The 20,629-nt window shown below is 49.2% G+C and overlaps 1 protein-coding gene and 1 long non-coding RNA gene across 7 annotated transcripts; one reads left to right on the top strand and one right to left on the bottom strand.

Annotated features, from left to right (window-relative positions):
- Positions 1 to 1,375: 1,375 nt before the first annotated feature.
- On the bottom strand, positions 1,376 to 10,470 carry LOC109501585. The gene is made up of 3 exons (XR_002159759.3): positions 10,146 to 10,470; positions 6,652 to 6,825; positions 1,376 to 3,991 (listed from the first exon to the last, which is right to left on the bottom strand). It is a non-coding gene; the product is annotated as an uncharacterized LOC109501585 (long non-coding RNA).
- Positions 10,471 to 10,508: 38 nt separating this feature from the next.
- LOC101096742 (keratin, type II microfibrillar, component 7C-like) lies at positions 10,509 to 15,958 on the top strand. Of its 6 annotated transcripts, none has more exons than XM_019834975.3 (6): positions 10,540 to 10,651; positions 11,087 to 11,182; positions 11,803 to 11,928; positions 13,745 to 13,965; positions 14,916 to 14,947; positions 15,465 to 15,958. In XM_019834975.3, exons 1-6 carry the CDS (start codon positions 10,649 to 10,651, stop codon positions 15,626 to 15,628), a joined length of 642 nt encoding a protein of 213 aa, XP_019690534.1. In that variant the 5' UTR covers positions 10,540 to 10,648; the 3' UTR covers positions 15,629 to 15,958. The 6 variants fall into 6 exon arrangements, with proteins under 6 accessions (XP_023112865.1, XP_044917776.1, XP_019690536.1 ...); XM_019834978.3 differs by having other exon boundaries at positions 15,812 to 15,958; XM_019834976.3 differs by having other exon boundaries at positions 11,803 to 11,907.
- The last annotated feature ends 4,671 nt before the right edge of the window (positions 15,959 to 20,629 follow it).

Raw genomic sequence — 20,629 nt, forward strand, 5'->3', positions numbered from 1 at the left:
AAAAAGTTTTTTTTCAATGCTTATTTATTTGAGAGAGAGAGAGAGAGAGAGAGAGACAGAGTGTGAGCAGGGGAGGGGCAGAGAGACAGAAGGAGACCACAGAATCGGAAGCGGGCTCCAGGCTCTGAGCTGTCAGCACAGAGCCCGATGAGGGGCTCGAACCCACGAATCAGGAGATCGGGACCTGAGCTGAAGTTGGACCTTGACTGACTGAGCCCCCCAGGTGCCCCTTATTTATTTTGAGAGAGGGAGGGAGACGGCGGGGGAGGGGGGAGAAAGTGGAGGGGCAGAGGGGGTGATAGAATTTTTAGCCGCCTCCATGCTCAGCGTGGACCCCAGTGTGGAGCTCGATGTCATGACCCCGGGAAAGAGGAGAAATGGCTGCAAAGTCTCCCAAGCCTGATCAGGTGACAAAATGGCCACTTCACGTGGCCGGGCCGCGTTTATAAAAGGGAGGGGCAGTGAAGGAGGGGTCAGAATCCTTCTCCTCTCCCTCTGGCCTTAACTCTTCTAGCCTAGCTCACCATAACCTGTGGATCATCTTGCTTAAGCTCCCCTAATGGGGTCCTCACATCCAGCTCCCGCCTGATCACTTGAAGAGACAGTTCTGGCTACACCCTCACCTGCACCTTGGCCTGGGACCCTGCTGCATCACAGCTGTCCCCTGCCCTAACCACGCGCAGGAGGTGCTGGGGCTACAAGAATCGAGTCGGTGGGGGGGAAGATCTGGCCTTGGAAACTTCTTCCTTCGTGAGCCCACTTTGTGCTTTTATCAGCATTAGAGGCAGTGACAGGCAGACACAGGAAGGGGAGAGAAGGTGAAATATCAGCTAAGAGCCTCTCCCCATTGCCTTATGAACGTAAGATAGGGGCCCTATCCCTACTCGTCCACCCACCCTGTGGACCTGTTCTGAGCGCTTAACTCTATTCCAAAATTATGCTAGCTACTAGGGGTGCAAAGAAATGACGTCACCTCTTCTCCACCGTTCACACTCATTGGTGCATGTTGCTAATTCCACCCACCGTCCTGGATCGAAGCTTGGGCAGTCAGTTTATTCTATTAGAGTAATAACAAAACCAAGCTCTTTAGAATGAGTAATGCTCATTTAAGTTAAGTACTATCAGAGATGTGGGTCAAAGGGACATTTCAGACATCCTGGGGGCGGGGAGGTGATAGGTCATGTTGGGGTCCTCTCTGCTTCCTTCCACTACTAGCCAAATCTCTGATAATTTCTCTTGATCCAAACCCCTTTTCCTGTGGAGGTAGGAAGAGGAGGTCACTTTGGGGACCACTGCGGAGAATGAGCTTGTCAGAATCAAGCCGGTGAGTGGGTTTGCATGCAGCAGCCCTCAGGGGCATCCAGTACTCCATCCGTCAGTTAATAAGCTCATATTTTATTTCTACCCATGGAAAGGCATTTTCTTCCTTATACCCTGGGAGACCCACAGGGCAGAGATTCTCTGGATCTTCCTTTACAGAGCGGCCCAGCGAGATAAAAGAATTCCCCAAAGTCATATACTACGTTTTGCTAGAGTGAGAGGGAGAGCTTAGTTCCCCAACCCTTGACTTCTGGATCTATGCCCATGACCGGCTCTGTAGGGCTGGAAATGGGATTGGAAATTTCCCAGGGTTGGCCTGGGGGAGGTAGAGTCCCCTGGAAAATCTCTGCAACAACTAACAACTGCCTGTGCGTTGTTTCCAGGAGCTTAATTGTGCCTACGTGCGCAAGGGAGACCAGGAGGCCGATGCTGACGGCCTGGTGGGGGAGATCGGCTTCCAGAACACCGTAGGGGGGGAGGTGAGCACTGGCAGGGAGGACATTAGTCATCCGTCTTCACTCTGTCCCAGGCCAGACTTTGAACAGAGGAAGCGGACAGAGGGGTCTGCAGGCATGAAGGCTTTGAAATGGTGGCTCTGTGTGTGTGTGTGTGTGTGTGTGTGTGTGAAGGGGGAATGTGAGCTCTGTTCTACCTGGCTCTCGATGGTACAGGTGATATGAATGGCTGTCGGCCCCACAGGAAATGAGAGTCACCAAAGCCCGCATCTCAGATACCTCAGTCATCACCAAACTGGATAACAGCCGGGACCTGAACATGGGCTGCACTGTGACTGACATCTAGGCTAACTCTGATGACATTGCTAGATACAGCCGGGCTGGGGCTGAGTCCTGGTGCTGCAGCAAGGTGAGGGGCATAGGACACCTGCCTCCTAGACACGGCAGTGGGAAGGATGCCAGGCATATATTAACAAAGCCTCTTTTGTCTGGGGATTCTGATCCCTAGAGATGGTAACAGAAGGGCACACAGCTCTGAGGTTTTAGTGGCTGGGCAGGACTAACATGTATGGTTGCGCAGGCTGAGCCCTGTACAACCTCCAACCATCTGTGGTGTCTGAATTGCTGGGACACCCCGTCCTGAGCCTCAGGAGAATCTCTGCTTCTTTTTAATATGGGGAGATGAAAGTCATGGTGATGTGGCGTGGGGAGACCCTGCCATGGAGGAGATTACTGCGCAGACCGCGTGATCCAGAGGCAGATTAATGAGGTTGAAATGCCAAGTTTCAGGTGTGGGTCATTCACCCCCCACTTCCCGCCCCCCATCACATTTGAGGCAGTGAGTGCCCCAAATGGATCTCACCATTCAGGATCCAGCTCGTTTGCATGACAAATGTCCCTGGTTGTGGTCCCTCCGGGGGGACTCTGTTAATGAAAGGGAGAGGCCTGTTCTTGGGGTGTTCCCAGCTGGGGGAGGGGAGAGACTGGTACATCCAGGAAATGGACCGAGACACCCAGGACCATAACCCACTTTGTTCTCTCCTGGCCCCCAGAACACCAAGCTGGAGGGACCCTCCTTGCACTGAGGGGAGGCCAAGGAGAATACTTTTAGCTGAGGTCTACTGCCTGATTTCCAATACGCCTCTTGTATAATTTAGTTAGGGGCAATTGCTTGCGGGTAAATGTTTAACAACCAGCTCTCGGAAGGAAACAAAAGTCCCATTTACAGGGTTTGCCAGTTTCGGTGGTGTAAAATCTTCCGGCATGGCCGGCTGTGACTGCATTTAGGGTTGGCTAGAAATATGTCAAACAGGCTCTGTGAACTGGTTCCAGAACACTGTTGGTTAGAAGGCAGGGTAAAAAGAGGCCTCACACTGAAAGGGCAAATAGAAAGATTCGGGGAGACTGGATTGTTCGTGATCATGTAGCCCGTCAGTGTGGGTTGGGGAGGCAGCCCGGAGCTGGACTCCTGGGCAGGTGGAGGGATCTCTGTGTCCTGCTGCATTTGGCGGGACTCCTCTTCCCACAGGAGTCTGGGAGAGCCTGACCCTTATGTTCTTTTGGAACCGGGTTGGGGAGATGCTGAGCCTCTGGGGGGTCTGCACCCCAGATCTTCTTTTCTGACCTGGGAAAACTTGAGTGATTCCTTTGGTGACTGGGTTCAGAGCTGGTGACCACGTTACTTCTGGGACCACTGTCGGGAGCTAGTGCCCAGTCCTAACACTGACCTTGGGTCACGAGGGGGATAACTCCTCATGCCATACCCATCGGAGTGGAAGTCTTACTTTCCCATTGTTGGGAGGTTCTCATTTTCTCCTTGTCCAAGCACATGTGTCCACGTTCAAGATGTCAAATACCTCTCTGGACTAAAACAGGTGTTTCATCAGCTTGGTTGTCCCCAGGGAGGTCTTCCTGAAGTCAGTGACGGAAGACTAGATTAAGAAGGGATTGAGGTTAAACCACCAGATGGACTCCCTTCCAGTAAAGGCTGGGACAGGCCACAGGGAGGCTCAGGTAGGCTTTCTTTATCCTTGGAGATGTGAATAAGCAAGAACCATCTCAGCCATCTGGGTGCTCTTGGCTGGTAGGGCGGGAGTTCTGGTCCCCACGCTGCTGAAGGTTCTGACTTGTTATCGTCCCTGTGCAGGTGTCAGCCGCTCTCAGGCAGAGTTGTATGTGGGGGATGTCTCAGTCACCCATTTCTGTGGCATCAGATCCTGTAGGATGGAAGTTTGTGGCAGCAGGTTAAGAAGTGTGAAGCTGGCAGTGTTTGATGAAACACCGAGCCTCTGGCGCTCTCGTCCTCCCGAGGTTCCCAGCTGGCTCTCTCTCCAGCCTGGCCCTGGTGGTGGGGTGTAACCCCTTGATCTCACTCTGGCCCATCTTCCCTGCTGTCCACTTCTCATTTCTTGTTGTGTGGGACTCTCCCTCCTTGTCTCCTGCCTCCCTGAGGCTGAGAAAGGGTATTGGGAGGAGAGGCACAGGGATATATTCTGTTGGATGATTCTGGGCTGTCTGACCCATGAAGGGGACCGTCTCTCAGCCCCCACCCCTTAACCTTGCCCTTCCCTGAACTCTTGCTCTTCCCTTCCTTTCCTGAATCTTCCTTCCCTCCTTGCTGTTGGTGCTTAAGATAAAGTCACATAGCTCCTGTCATGCTTTCGATCTTTCTGTCCATTATTTCAGTCCTAGGAAGGGTGGGTGGGATCTCCGGGTGGGGGGAAGGCATTCAATGTGGTGGGGGCTGCCAAGGCCAGGCCAGCTATTTATTTGATTGAGTGTCAAGGCTGGGGACATTGAGGAGGGGTGTTCTGATAGCTCTGGGCTCCCTGAGGGAGTGCTTCAGTGCCAGGAAGCTTTTGGCCCAGTGTTGGCTCGTAGCAGACACTCAGCCATGTCAAGAGGACAAATGAATTCATCTCTAACGTTTCCAGTTTCCCACAGGGCATCTTCACTTGAATATTGCCCTGATATTTGGAATTCAAAATGCCTTAAAATCAGTTTGTCAGTTCCACCTGAACTGATGCCCCTCCATCAGCTTTCCCTCTTTCTGCCAGCTCCTCCTAATATCTCCAGCTTAAAAGTCTTTCACACCTATTTTCCCCACCCAACGAGTCACAGAATCCTGCCTATTTTTTTCCGTTGAAAAATGCGACCAAGACCTTCTTTTCTTGCAAAATGTCAGACTAGGAACTCTGAAACATCCTTCTGCCATTAGTCACCTAAAATTGTGGAAAATACACTTAAAACTACATTTTAATGCATCATTGAGCTAGCAAGACGGTATGGAAAATTGTCACGAAGAACAAAACGAGAAATTCTTGGATCTAAAAGTGTGGGAATGGAAGTGAAAAATTCAACGAAGGGGCTTGGCCAAAGACTGACGATGTCAGAGGGTAGGGTTGGTGTCTTGAGGACAGGAGTGGAAGTTTTCTAATCCAAACAACAGTGAGAAGATATTGAAGAAAAAGTAACAGAGCCTCAGAGACCTAGAATCATCTAGCATATGTACGCTTGGGGTTCCAGAAGAAGAGTGAGAGTGATGTGGAAAAGTGTTTGAAGGCGTACCCTCCCATATTTGGTGAAAAACATCAGTTTACAGAGCCAAGAACGCTCGTGGTGCCCAACTGGCTGCTTGAGGCAAAAACAGTGATATTGCTTGTAACGTCTGTAGAAGTAAAAGATCTGGCAAGTGACACAGACGATGGGGAGGCGGGTCACCGAATTGCACTGTTTGCCGTGTGTGCACTTGTCGGTTGCCAAGTGGGGAGCAACACAGTATTAACTCCAAATAGACTTGGATAACTAAGGGAGCATGTATAGCATTAGCTCTAGAACAATCACTAAAAACAAACATTTATTATGATAAAGTAAACCGAAAGATTTCGACAGGATAAATGATATCAAATATTTAAAAGTTATTTGATGAACTCCAAAGAAAGCAGAAAGGAACAACAGAGGAACAACAACAACAACAAAAACCCCACGTGAGACAAATGAGAAACAAAGAACAAGATGGCTGACTCAAATCCAATCATATATAACTACATTAATTGTTCCTGGAAAGAACTAATCCTTCAATAACAAGAAGACAAACAATTCAGTTAAAATGAGTGAAAGACTTCAATCGGCCTTTTACAAAAGAAGATGTATTAAGGGCCAAGAAGCACGTGGGAACTTGCTGATCATTATTAGTCATCAGGGAAACCTACTCTGGGAAAAACTCAACACCCACTGGAAGGCTAACATTCAAGAGACTGACGATTCCAAGCGGGGGGCGGCTGGAGCTCTCATGGAGCGTAAAATGGTCTAGTCACCTTGGAAAACAGTTTGGCAATTTCTTATCAAGCTGAACATACGCTACCAAATGACAAAGCAAGTGCACTTTTGGATATTTATTCAAAACAAATGAAAAGCAGGTTGAAATAGAGACTGGTACATGACTTTCATATGACCTTTATTTATTAAAGCCCCCAACTGGAAACGGCCCAAATGTTTTCAACAGGTGAATGGACAAACTGAGATATAATTGTACAACCGAATATCACCTAACAACACAAAGGAATGAACTGCTGATTCATAAAATGACATGGATGAGCCTTAAAAACATGCTGAGTGAAGGGGCCCCTGGGGGGCACAGTTGGTTAAGCGTCTGACTCTTGATTTCAGCTCAGGTCATGATCTTGTCCCGCACGTTTGAGCCCCGCATCAGGCTCTGCACTGACAGTGCAGAACCTGCTTGGGATTCTCTCTTTCCCCTCTCTCTCTGCAACCCCCCACCCCCGACATTGCTCTCTTGCTCAAAATAAATAAATACATTTGAAAAGATTTAAAAAACCATGCTGAGTGAAAAAATCAGACACAAAAGAGCACATACCGAATGCTTCTATTCATATGAAATTCCAAAAGTGGCAATACTAATCTACAGAAATTAGATCAGTGCTGGTCTGGGAGTTGGACTGCAGAGGAGCATGAGGGAACTTTCTGAGATGATGCAAATGTTCCGTATCTTCATTCAGTGGTGGTTAAGTGGGGCACGCATCTGATGCATCTGCCAAACAAAACCTGTTGAACTGCATGCTTCACATGTGTGCATTTTATTGTAGGTATATTTTATCTTAATAAAATTAATAAAATAATGACTTAAAAACCCAGTCTAATACATATGGGAGAAACCTATACCTACAGAAATATAAACATTATGTGAAATGCAAGATAACAAAGCAGCTCTAACTAAATGAAGAGCTATGTCAGATTCATAGATGGGAAGTTTTATTATCATAACGATATTAATTCTCCTTAAACTGATATACAGAGTCAATGCAACTATGATCAAATTCCAAATAAGGATTTACATAAGTCTTAACAAGTTGATTCTAAAATTTATGGTGAAGAATAACAATCAAGAATAGTCAAGGTGCTATATAAGAATACACGGCAGGAGGTGGGGGGAGGGTAGGTGGCTCAGTCGGTTGAGCCTCGGACTTTGGCTCAGGTCACGATCTCATTGTTTGTGGGTTTGAGCCCCATATTGGGCTCTATGCTGACAGCTCAGAGCCTGGAGCCTGCTTCAGATTCTGTGTCTCCCCCTCTCTCTCTGCCCCTCCTCCACTCATGCTGTGTCTCTCTCTCTCTCTCTCAAAAATAAATAAAAATTAAAAAAAAGAATACGTGGGATAAAAAAGAGCATTTGAATGGGTATTTGCCCTTTCAGAGGTAGTTATAAAGCTATTAATTCAGTGTAATATCCACTTAAGAGACAAATTGACCAATGAAACAAACTAGAGAGCCCCTAAATTGACGTATATTTTATATATATATAGTAACAATATATATAATAACATATATATTATACATATATATTATATACACATTAGATGTGTTTTATGCATAATATTTTTATTATAATATGTAATACAATATACTTTATATAAAACATGAATATATTAACAACATATATATGTGTTATGTGTAATATACATAATATATGTCAATTTAGGGGTTCTCTAGTTTGTTTCATTGATCAGTTTGTCTATTCTTGTATGTAAATATTACATAAATATGGTAACTATATATAAATATATAACTAAAGTTATATGTAATATATAAAGTTATATATATAGCTAGATCTGTATCTTTGATATGCCGCAGTAGTGATATTGCAGATCAGTAGTAAAGAAGGGACGATGGCATTGGTTATCCACATGGAAAAAAACTGAAACTGGATTCTTGCCTTCTATTATACACAAAATCAATTCCAAGCAAACTATAATTATAAATGTCAAATGCAAAACTTTAAAATCTTTAGAAGAAAACATTAGTGAATGTCTTTCTTTTTTTTATTTATTTAGAGAGACAGAGAGTGTGTGTGGGCAAGCTCTAGCAGGGGAGAGGGGTGGAGGGAGAAAGAGAGAGAATCCCAAGCAGGCTCCGTGCTTGAGTGTAGGGCCCGATGCAGAGCTTGATCCCACGACCCTGGGATCATGACCTGAGCCGAAATCAAGAGTTGGATGCTCAAATGACTGAGCCACCCAGGCGTCCCTCTCTTTCTGACGTTGGTATAAATAAGGATTTTTACGCAAGGCATGATGAATGCTTAATCTGAAAGAAAAGATGGGTAAATTAGACACTAAAATTAAGAACTTTTATTTATCAAAATATTCAAAGTGAAAAGACAAGCCATAAATTTGAAGGCGATATTTGTGATACATATAAGTGACAAAGTATAATATCTAGAAGTATAAACTTATATAGAAATATAAAAAACACTTAGCATCTAGTAAGAATAAAGCAAACAACCCAACAACAAAAAAATGGGCAAAAGGAAATCCATACAGGTAATAAACACTTAAAGAGATACTCAGCCTCAATAGGAATCACGAAAATGCAAAGTCAGATCAAAAATAAGACTGATTATATCATTTCATTATTGAGAATCAGATGCGTCAGAGAAGATACGAATCTTTTATGTATTGCTGATCAAAGTATAAGTCTTTATTATATGACTTTGGCAAATAACTTTTGTGTTATTCAGTATTTGATTCAGAAATACCAGTCCTAGATGTGTATCACAGAAAAATCCTCACACACATCCATCGGGGACACTTAGAAAAATGTTCGTAGCACCAACTTTGTAAGAGAAAACAGAACAAAACAATAATAGAGTTATATAAAGTGTCCTGTATTCACGTAACAGAATACTACGAATCCTAGTGAAGACCCTTAGTTCTACAATATTAGATAAAAAAAAAAAGCAAGTCCTTTTGTAAGTGATATACTTAAAAAACCCAAAACCCCAAACCCAACCAAACAAGAAAAACTAAATAATAATAATAATAATGTTTACAGGTACATGCATGCATGTAATCAAACTAGAAGAAAAGAAAACAAGGGAATGATGAGAAATTCAAGGAAGGGCTCCCCCCGCCCCCAGATCAAGAAGCAGAAACAGGCTGGGGAGGCAGTGTGTAGGCATGTGTAAATTGTTAGGGACGTTTGGTTCTTGTGTCTATAAGTGGCTTCATGGGTATTTCATTTTCATTATATTAAATACATAATAAAATCAACATCCTATTTATAAGAAATGAAGTCTCAACATAAGGTCCTGTTGAAAACCTAAAGATAAAACATAAAGCCATACAAAGTGAAAGAACGTGTGCAGGTGAGTGGTTCGAGAGTCAGAACGCACCGCGCGTAGTAGGAGTGAGCAATTCTTCATGAAACTTATTTCCCTTTAGGTGCGTGAGCATGGAGGTAGGTACGGATTCACGATATAAAATCCGTTTCTTATTTTGAGCTGTGGTTAAACAATAGTTTGACTGCCAGTAGCCCAAACATCCTCTTGCCACAGTACGACAGCGGAAACGTACCTACAGGTTCACACCGGCATTGTTTGTTAGCACAAAAACAAAGGTGCACAGATGTATACCCGCAGGGGAATGGAGAGAGAATCACACACTGGGATACTACGCAGCAGTGACAAACGAACCAAGCTGTACGCATCAAAAGCTCACATACAGAATGTCGGGGAGGGAAAAGCAAGTCATAAAAACAACGTAATCCTATTTTTGTAAAGCTTAATGTTAGGCAAAACTGAACAAATGCTGAGGGACTCATGCACACCGGAGGCTAAAGAAAAGCAAAGGAACGCTCACTACAAACCCCTGAGAGTGGTTACTTTGGAGATGGGATAGGGTCAGGGACCGAAGATGCTATGATCAGGAAGGGTCCCACGTGGGGCTTCGAAGGTACTGGTGGGTACACAAGGATCTGTTCTTATTACTGTTGCGATTTAAATCATTAAATGTAGGTTATAGGCACACATTCTTTTGCACGTATGAGAAGTTTATAAAACAGAAAGAAAATGCTGACCAGCGTGTGCTGTCTGGTTCCTGGTTCCTCCTGCAGTTTAGAGGCTCGATCCTGTCCCAGGTGCCTACCTAGTCTTGGCACTGGAACCCCAGACCCAGTCTCTTTCCCTCCTGTCTGCCTTCCCTCTGCTTCCAGACGAGCCTTCCTAAACTGCATCGCACACCAGGGTGGTGGTCTGCTCAAGCACCTTCTGTGGCTCCCCATTTCTCACCCCATAAGCCCAAACTCCTTGGCTCTGCACATTTCCCCCACCTGAAGGATCCTTCCTTCCCTCTCCTCCTCTTTCCTTCAAGGCCCATTCCAGGTCAGGGACCTCCACTCTCCCACCTGGGCTGACAGAACAGCCCCTTCCGGCCCCTGTCAGAACTCTGCAAGGTGAGGTCACAAAGCCCCCTGGGAGGGAGCAGCTTTGTCCCCAGAGGCGAGGATTCTGGGAGCTCCCTGGGCTGGAGCTGGGCTTAGGTGCGCCCCGGAGGCTTGGAGAGACGACAGCTCTTTTCATCATGGTGAGACTTGTCTATGTGGCACATTGGGTCACATGGGATGAGGGGGTCTTGGACTCTGCCCAGATCTGTTGGACCTAGCCAGGCACAAGCTTGTCTGCTGTGTCTACAGCTTTTGGGAATGGGACCCGGAAAGGGTGGCCTGTGGGAGTCTGTTCATATCCATTTCCCATACCCCCTCTGCCCTGGAAAGCAATTTGCACTGGGTTTGGCGTGAACAGTTCCTGTTGTCTGGGTTGAAGAGTGTGTGTGACTTTAATGTTCCTCAGGGTGTAGAGCAAAGAACATGCACTTAAGACGCAGTCTAGCTCAGCTCGACTGGCAGGGTCACTCATGTCCCACTGGGTCCCTACTTCCTCAGACAGTAGATGTAATGAGCTTCAGCTTGCCCAAGGAAGGATAAGGGAGACAGTAACACCCACCTGGCCTACTTCACAGGTGGTCTTGAGCCCAGGTGAGACGGTGGAGATAGAAGACCTTGAAGAGAATAAGGCCCTGTGCGTCAGTTACCGAGCCCAGGCGGTTTATGGGCTGGTATGTGAGGACAGGTGCAGGAAAGGGAAAAGGCCCCCTGATTTTGTCCCTTCTAGATAGCTCTCCCCATAGTGGCCTTGGGTTTAGCGAAGGAGCTAGAATCTGGATCCCTGTCGCTGATTAGTAGCATTCATCAAGTTAAAGGAGTTTCTTTATATTCAGAGATTTTTGAAAGTACTTTTAAATTAGGAATCACTGTTGGATCTTTAAAAATGGTGTTTGTATTAATTGCCATGATCCTATGTGAATGACCATAACTGATTTGCTAGAGTCTAACTACCCCTGTTGCCTGGGATAAACCCTATGTGATCTCAGCCCAATGACTCGACAGATTATCGGCCTGCGTTGTTCTTTGTGCCATCCCTTCGACATTACCTTTGGCATCTCTAGACCCGATAGAGCATCCGCCAGTGTGCCCGTCAACCCTCGGCAATAGGAAAGACGATCATCCCCATTTTCCAGACAGAGAAACAGAGGCCCAGAGTAGTCAGATGACCTGCTCATGAGGGAAGGTGGAGGGGTTGGTCCTGGAGCTGTCTTGCGGGCTTCGGTTGAGTGCCCTTGTTGGCTGTCCTCCTCGCCCTGACCCTCTCCTGTCCTGTGCTGCCTCCGCCCCACAGTGCGAGGAGGTACAGGCGAGCGTGCAGAAACACACGCAGGGCCTGCGACACAGTAAGGAGGAGCTGAACAGGCTTAACCAGGCCATCCAGCGGCTGACTGCGGAGGTGAACAGTGCTAAGAGTCAGGTGAGGGGTGGGGGTGGCGCACCGGAGTGATGAACGGTGGGAGGGTGTCCATTATCTATGACAGCTCCACTAGTCGTCCCCCTCCTCTGGAGTAGATGGGTAGAGTTTCTCTTTGTGAGTGTCCGAACAAACGGAAGTGTGGCTTTACACATGTACATCACGCTGCCTTTGCCTGGGACTCTGTAGTAGTTCACGTGGGCATGTAACTGACCCATAGGTAAAATACGTATAAATCTGTACGTTTGTTTGCCTATCAGTTTTCATGCGCACGTGCGATTTTGTATCTGCATGCTTTGTTTGTCCTACATAGCATTAAACTTGAGCCCTTCTTTGGGAATCGCAAGACGTTCCGTAGAAATCCGGTTTTCTGGGTTCTCTTTATTTTATTTTATTTTATTTTATTTATTTATTTATTTTAATTTTTTTTTCAACGTTTATTTATTTTTGGGACAGAGAGAGACAGAGCATGAATGGGGGAGGGGCAGAGAGAGAGGGAGACACAGAATCGGAAACAGGCTCCAGGCTCTGAGCCATCAGCCCAGAGCCCGACGCGGGGCTCGAACTCACGGACCGCGAGATCGTGACCTGGCTGAAGTCGGACGCTTAACCGACTGCGCCACCCAGACGCCCCTCTGGGTTCTCTTTAAATAATGCACGGAGTTGGCAACATTCTGCTAGGGAAGGGAGGCTTCTGTCTTCTCTGTCGCCTTCACACAAGGCCGTGCTCCTTTTGTGTGCATCGACCCCACCACCCTGAGCTGCGTCCTTTGATGCAGAGGCAGAGGGCTCTTGCCATTTTCTCATCATCTTGGCTGTTGCTGTTATCATCCTTGTGGAAGGCAAAAGGTACCAACACCCGCGTCTCTAAATTAGAGATGTGAGAGGCTGAAACCGTGAAAGAGGTCCTGGTGATTGTGGGAGACGGACGATGTGCGGATTTCTTTCTGGAACTGGACACTATTGCTAGAGGATTCACATTTGGCCTTCACCTTGGGATGCCTCCAGCCAGGCCTCTGGAGGCATTCGGGTTTGCAGCTCAGCTCAGGCTCTAGGCTTAGGAAAGAGAGGTTCCCACATGGATGTTTTCTTTCCTCCGACTTCTCTGCCTCTCAATCTCCCCTCTCTCCTCCCAGCTGCCCTGTCAAGCCCCCTGGGCTCATACTTTACCTGCAGAGGGAAGGGGTTCTGCTCCCTGTTTCCCCTGCTTTCTGTGGATACAAGTGTCTGAGGCTCTGAGGGGTCCTCCCTTCTTCAGGAACTGATGACTGTGAGGAGGGACAAGCTGTTCAGGTTCAAGGGGGTGGCACAGTGAATGGATGGGCCTGTCATGGTTCAGTCTGCCACCGGCCTCTGCTGTTCTGATCACAGTCCCCCAATCCCCCACCCCCAGTTTCCTAAGCAGCAAGCAAAGCTCATCAAGGCCAGCGTTTATTATTGTTCTATTTCTGCAGAGACTATGGAGCTAGTTTCTGGTGAGGAAAGGATATCCTTCTTGTTAGTTTCCCTGATGAAATAATAAACCTAGCATTATGTGCTCAGGAGCATTTGATGCTTCCTGGATCCTAGCTCCTTTGAGAAGAGTTACCATATTAGACGTGAAAGGCTCTGTCTCAGCCATCTCGGATGGCTGGTCCCAAATCTCCACACTGGGAGCTGCGCTGACACAGACACATTTTTTGGAACAGGAAGGCCCGTTCCATACAGTGATCTCTAATCCCTCATTGGCCCTCTGGCCTCCAAGAAGGGTCTGGATCTTTGATGGGGGAGGGGGTGGGGGCCAAGGATGTCCTGTCCGTGCTCTTCCCTTCGCCCCCAGCCCTGTGAACTAGACAGAGCCAGGGAGCCACGAGCTCTGCAGGAGGAGAGTGCCTCAGATAGTGCCCAGGGCAAGCTGGCCTGGCTGGAGGCCGCCCTGCAGCGAGCCAAGCAGGACATGGCCCGGCAGCTGCGGGAGTACCAGGAGCTCATGATCGTGAAGCTGGGCCTGGACTTCGAGATCGCCACCTACCGCAAGCTGCTGGAGGGCGAGGAGAGCAGGTGGGGGCTGGGCGGTGCTTTGGGTGTGGCCACGGGCGAGGAGTGCAGGGGCCCAGGGAGGTCACCATCTGGGTCCTCACCAGCTGGGGAGGGGGGGTGGTGGGGAGAGAAGACCTGGGGATCCAGGGCCTTGCTCTCCTGGAGCCAATTTCTCCCCACCAGCTTAAGGCCCTCTAGGGATGGGCACCTGGGATGGGACGACACATGGTCACACACCCCCAAGGGCAGAGAGCAGGGGCCAGTCTGTCGCTGCAAGGACCAAGGCCTAGCCAGGGGGAATAATGTCTCCAGTTTGGAGTGCCTTCTCAGTTCTGCCCTTCTTGCCCTGAAGGCAGGGTTTATGGGAACAGGCAGGGCCTGGCTTTTAACCTCAGACTGCAGTAGAGACCCAAGGGCTGCTAGCTCCAGCTGGGTACCCCAGGCTGAGGGGAGGGACAGGGAACCTGCCATGCAACAGGCATGCAGCATTTATTATCTTTCAACCCCACAAAACCCCTGGGAGGGAGGTGCTGTCATCCCCGTTTTATAGATGGGGAAACTGAGTCTCAGGGTAAAGGACCACCTCAAGGACACACAGGTAGAAAGCGACTGGGTGTGGCTTGACCAATAGTCTTCAGATGATTGAGCTATCTCCTCTATAGTGTCTTTTAAAATGTTCCCTTCATGGTCTCCCCTTTTAGGCTAAGTTTAGGCCAAAGAAAGCGTCGTCAGCCTTCTCCCTCCTCCAAGAGGTCATCGATAAAATCGGACTATCTGAATTTAAGGAGGAAAGATCGAGTTTAAGCTCCAGAGGAGTCTGATGCAAAAGGGCTGTGGGGATCTGAGAGAACCAGGGGCATGTACATCTCTCTGCCCGTCCGGGGAGGGCCAGGAAAGTTTTGTTTTGGAGAATGGGGATTATTATACCCAGGAGGGATGTTCACTCACCTGCTTCCTCCTTCTCTCCGCAGGCTTGGTCTGGGATTTGGGGCAGGAAGCTTCAGTAAGTAAATAATAGACATAGCTTGGGTTAGAGGAGTTCAATCTTATCCCCCACACCCCTTCGTGTGCATTCTCTTGGGAAGGGATTTGGGATTTGGGATCTGCTTCCTCTGTGTGTCTCCCTCTTGTGGGGGGCTGTTTATTCTCTCGGGGGTGATTCTTTGTGTGTGTTGAAGGGGGAGGTCTTGTGGTCTGTTCTTTGGGGGCAGGTTCTGTTGGTTTGCCCTGGGGTGTGGGAGGGTGTTCTTGTGGGTCTGTCCTTGTGGAAGAGACTGTTTGATTCTCACGTGGGGAGAACCTGAGTGTCCGAGTTCAGGGAGGGGGGCCTTCTGGAGTCTGTTTCTTGGAGGAAGGGGTCTGCACCAAGACCCCTTGGTCTTTGGGGAGTTTGCACCTCTGACTCCTGGAGAGGAGGAGGGTCTTTGAGGCTACTCTCTGGGAGAGGAGTCTGTATGTCTGTCTTCTGGGGGCGGAGCGGGAGAGGACGGCTTCTCCTCTGACAGCCACGCTTTGCTCAGCCCTGGGCAGCGGGCTGGGCTCAGCCTCTGGCCCGGCCAACCTGCTGCCTCCCCGAGCGGGCTCCGGCGCCCTGGACACGAGCGCCCCTGGCGGCGGCTGCGCGCTCTGCGGCTCCCCCGGATGCTTCGGGGGCTTTGGCTGCAGCGGTGCCCGCAGATGTTGAACCTTCCTGCCATGCTCTGGAGAAAAAGAACCCTAGCTTCTGCCCCAAGGACTTGACCCTCTGTCTCAGACGCCCCCTCCCACGGAGCTAGCCGTCACCTCATCTTTCCCTCTTGCCTGCCCCCACCCCGGAGCGTAAAGTCTTGGAATCTAATTTACCGGACGGTGACTGCCCGGTTTCCAGGGTGAAGATAGCCCGGATGCTGAGCCACTGAGGAGGCCGTGTGGCTTACCTGGACCCAGCACCCTGTCCCTCTGACCTGCCCCCACCCCTTCACTCTTATTTTCCTAGGACTCCTCCTTTGCAATAAAAGTTCTTCAGTGGACTGAGCCCCTGGGCTGTTTGTGCCTGGATTCCTCAAGCTAGGTACAGAGCCAAGACGAAGCTGGCTGGATTTGGGGGTAGGGAAGCTGGCTGGATTTGGGGGTAGGGGAGAAAAGGAGCGAACACTACCAGGAAGCAGCCCTCCCCTTGCGGAGTGTGGGTCCACATGACTTCAGTTTATGGTGATGTCACTGAACCAGGATCCTGAGGTTGGTGGTGGTGGTGGGTTGACAGAGGACCCTTGGGGAAAGTGAAAGAAGGGGTTCATTCCTCCTCAGACCTGCTTATTCCCCAGCCTGGGGCCCGCATTTCACCATGTCTGGTTGCTGAGCGCTGCCTTCATTCATCCAGTCACTCGCCCTACAGACACTTACCGAATGGCTTCTGAGGGTCAGGGGCAGTATTGAGTGAGCCAGGCACTCTGGTTCTGGCCCTGCACAGGACGTTCTGGTGGGGAGGCAGGCCCAAACCAGCCCCAAAGAGAATGGAGGAGGTGGGGAGGAGGGCAAATCACCCTCTGCCGGCCTGGCAGGGGCACTTGAGGACAGGCTCCGGGGAAGACGGCCCTCGAAGATTCTGGCGGGGGGGATATGAACACAGCTGGGTGGCCCAGGCCTGGGTTCTAGTTTAACAAATGACCCGATGGTGGGCTGGGAGAGCATGTCTTTGGAAGCAGATGGAGCTTCTGGCTCTGCCTCTATTTCCAGGTCTATGGTGTTGTTTGCTGTGGGTTTTTACAAGGCAACTGGACTTTGAGGGGCAGAAGACAGGCCAGTTTGCGGGGGTGGTGGGTGGCCAGAGAAGGGCTGGATCTCTGGGCTCTCTCTTTGCCACACAGGCCCGAGAGAAGCTTCCACTCGGTGAACTCACAGTCTTTTCTATTGCACAAAGGGTTACATCATCAGCACATGCAGGGAACAATGGTTCCTGCTTTCTATGTCCCTGGGTGGGGTTAAGGTGCGTCATTGGCCAGAGGCCTTGGCTTTACCTTTTAAGGTACACTATGTCTGCTGTGTTCTCCTGGGTCCCTGCCCAGAAAACAGGTATCCAAAAAGGCCCCCTTCCTGGGTAAACAGAACTGTATCATGCAAGAGGAATGAGACCGAAACTTGGCATAAGGACTGCCACGCAGCAGGGGGGCAGGGGACACGGACCCATTGGACGCACACATCAGCCCCATTTGGCCAATTCTGACCGACACCAACTGTATAAACAAACGTTCTTACCGACACTCTCAGTGCAAAGCAGCTGAGAGCCGAGCTGCCCCTTTGCGAGGTTTTGCGGTTGGGCTCCAGGTTCCCTGCATTTTGCTAGGAAGGTAATGACGTTCTGTGATCTTCAAGGTCAGGTTTTGCCAGCTCCTGCTGTGCTGATAATGTCAAGGAAAGGACTTGGAGGGAGGTGCCAAGGGAACTCTCACCTGGAGTCGTTGGCTGGGTTTATGGTGAGCATTCTGCGGCCCACACCACGGAGGGCTGGCTGTTCACGTTTTCCCGTTTTGAATCCCAAGCCTGACGTCAGTCCAGATCCCATGGGCTGCTGGGTCAGGCTTGCGTGTCTTGCGTGGGCCACCAGCCATGTTTGTGGTTTGGGGACCGATTCTCTGAGTGGCTTCCCTGGCCACGGGCCACATTCCAGCCTGGGGTGGGAGAGAACTGTGTGGTGCATTTATAGAGAGTCTTACCAGCCTATTTACAAGCTTTGTTAGTCAAGGTGACTTCTGAAGGGAGGTGGGTGTCACCAGTTAAGACATCACTTCTCAGCAGAACGGGACCACTAGGGGGTCAGCCTTCTTCTGCTCTGGCCTGCCTCATACTTGATAGCACTTAGACGTGACAGATGTGACTTAGATGTTGGCATCTCTATATAAGCCCCTCAGAGCCAGTGACTGTCTTGTCAACCCATCTCTAGGGCCTGCCATGCAGTGGATATGAACGGATGAACGGGTGAACGGGTAGAGTGAGGCTCTGTGGTCCTGTGTGGTCAGCTCTGGCCTTGGACGCATTGGGTCATTCTTCCATTAACCTATCTCACCCCATGGAAACCCCTCAGGAGTCTCTGGATGAGTCTACACACAATCCTTCCTGATGAAATTCCAGCTGCAATGTATCAGCCAGGCCAGCCTAGAGTAAGGAAGGAAGGGTCTGGATTCTGTTCCCAATCTTGCTGTTACCCTGGCCCAAACACTGCCTGTTTCTGAGTCTCAGCCCTGCCCTCCCCGGATCTAACTGGTGAAGATTCATCTGTCCCTTTTCATTTTCCTCCTTACTGAACCTCTCTGCACCATAGTTGACCGGCAAAATGAGAATAGTCCCTGTCACAGGATTGTGTGAAAAATATATTACTATATGCAAAGGCCTTAAAACATAGTAAGAGTTACATAAATGCAATGAATATCTCAGGTACTGGAGTCTTGGGAAAGGCTTTGAGCACCTTCAACAGAAGGCTCTACAAGTCTAAGGCCAGCTGGTCTCCTGCTGCCCCAGCTGGAGCTAGACTGTCTACAGGGCAGGAGGGGAAGTAGGGAACCCCACGGGTTAGAGCTGGGGCTCCCTGGCCAGAGGGCACCTCCCCAGGATGACACCCAGCGGCACCTACCCTCACCACTCCTGCCTTAGCCCGGTTCTCCGCCTCCTCCCCCATCAGCACATGAGTCCGCCTGTCACTCACACTGCGGTACCCACAGAGCTCCCCGCTTCAGCACGGACACACAGGCATGTGCACATTCACACACACAATCACACATGTAGAAATGCTCACAGTCTCTCTCACACACACACAGGTGCTTCCACACAGATGCCCGGAGATGTGCACGTACCTGGATGCGATCATATTGTTCTACTCACAGACAGCTGCCCACAGACAGTGAGCTCTGCGGAAGGAAGGTATAGCCAGCATGCACACCGCACGGCTACATGGCATCTGGGGTCCCCACCTCCCCCTGCCTCTAGCTCCTGGTCCTGTCCCACCTCTCCTGAGGACCAATGGAGCTTTTACATCGGTAAGGGGCCTCAGCAGCCATCTGGTCCAAACATTTTATGTCACTAGTGAATACACTGAGGCCCAGAGAGGGGAGGTAACTTGCCACAGGTCACACAGCGAGGCGTTCCGTTTTTGTCACCGTTCTGCTTCAGGAGTATTATGTACTTGTTTCATTCACTCTTGCTCCTCTTCCTGAGCCTTTCCAGGAGTGGGAACTGGAAGGAGGCTGAGAGTAAGTAAGGCCATCAGGGCCCGGCTGGGCTGATGAGACCAGTGCGATGGGAAGGGAGGGGTCGGTTGGCGGAGATGAGAAGCTCATTGGGTAGTTTCCGAACTGGGGAGGGATGGAGTGATGGAGCTGGGGTTTGGGCCTCAGGTCTGGACTCCTGATGGCCTGCTTCTGAGCTGTGTGGTGTCACAGCACAGAGAGCTGGTTAGAACAACCTCATAGTCTGGATCTCTCCCAGGGTCCTGGCCTGCTCAGAATTCCATCAGGAGGGGAGAGGGGACATACTAGTGGGTGGGGGGCCTTGGATTGATCCTCTACCTTAAAAGAGCTTGGTCTTTTCAGACCACTTGCTTCTGGGCTCTCAATATTATTTATTTCTATTGCCCTGAAGGATGGGGGTGGGTTTAGATTTCTGCTACAGTTTTCCGGGCCTGGAAGTTTAGAGATTTGCCCTGCTGTACAGATATGTATTCAGGGACTTGCCTTCGCCATAGCAAGATGGAGGGACCATCTCCTTACTTTCTTTGCTACTTGTAAGATCCTCATAGTGTCACGGGGAAAACAGTTCTCTGCACATAGGAGCTCAGTGGCCCTGGAATACGTGGAGATTTCTCTCTCTATTTGCTGTCTCTGATCACACAGCTGAGTGTAATATGAGGGAAATGTAATCTGTTTATTTATTTATTTATTGTTAAAAATTTTTAAAGATATTTATTCACTTTTTTAATGAAAAAACTTTTTTTAAATGTTTATTTATTTTTGAGATAGAGAGACTGAGCATGAGCAGGGGAGGGGCAGACAGAGAAGGAGATACAGAATCCGAAGTGGGTTCCAAGGTCCGAGCTGTCAACACCGAGCCTGACGCGGGACTCGAACTCACGGAGTGTGAGATCGTGACCTGAGCTCAAGTTGGACACTTGATCAACTGAGCCCCCCAGGCGCCCCTGTAATCATTTACAGATGGGCACAAGAGGCTGGCCATAGCCCTGGTCCTTGGAGGGATTTCCACTTTATATTCTTCAAGAGAATAGGGTTCATGACAAGCGCATGTCATGATTCTTTTGCAGCAGGCACCGTCTGCACACGTTAGGCATGAAATGCCTAGTCCTCCCATCTACTCATGAGGTAGGCGTGCTTTTATCTTTCTCACTCTAGAGATGTGGCAACTGAGGCACAGAGAGGGTGAGGAAATTAACCAAGGTCACTCAGCCAGGAAGGAGCAGAGCCCCATTTTGGACCCAAGTCATCTGGCTCCAGAGTCTATGTCCTTACCTCTGTGCCACCTCATTGTCTTGCTACGTGCTGTTTTCTATCCTGGAGGTAATTTATCAGCTCTGGCAGGTCTCCAGACCTCAAAAGGACTCCATTCAAAAAGCAAAAAGTAGCCACATCAAAGGCTTTTTGAAAGTTTAAGTCATGTTCATATAGTTACCCTTTAAGGAATTCTAATAAATTGCTCGGGCATG

This window comes from Felis catus, chromosome B4 (assembly GCF_018350175.1).
Source record: "Felis catus isolate Fca126 chromosome B4, F.catus_Fca126_mat1.0, whole genome shotgun sequence".
Taxonomy (NCBI): Eukaryota; Metazoa; Chordata; class Mammalia; order Carnivora; family Felidae; genus Felis; species Felis catus.

Excerpts from the sequence above, each read along its gene's own strand:
- LOC101096742 (XM_019834975.3), top strand. Across the intron at positions 11,929-13,744 it reads TGAACAGTGCTAAGAGTCAG|CCCTGTGAACTAGACAGAGC; the intron begins GTGAGGGGTGGG and ends CTTCGCCCCCAG. Across the intron at positions 13,966-14,915 it reads CTGGAGGGCGAGGAGAGCAG|GCTTGGTCTGGGATTTGGGG; the intron begins GTGGGGGCTGGG and ends TTCTCTCCGCAG.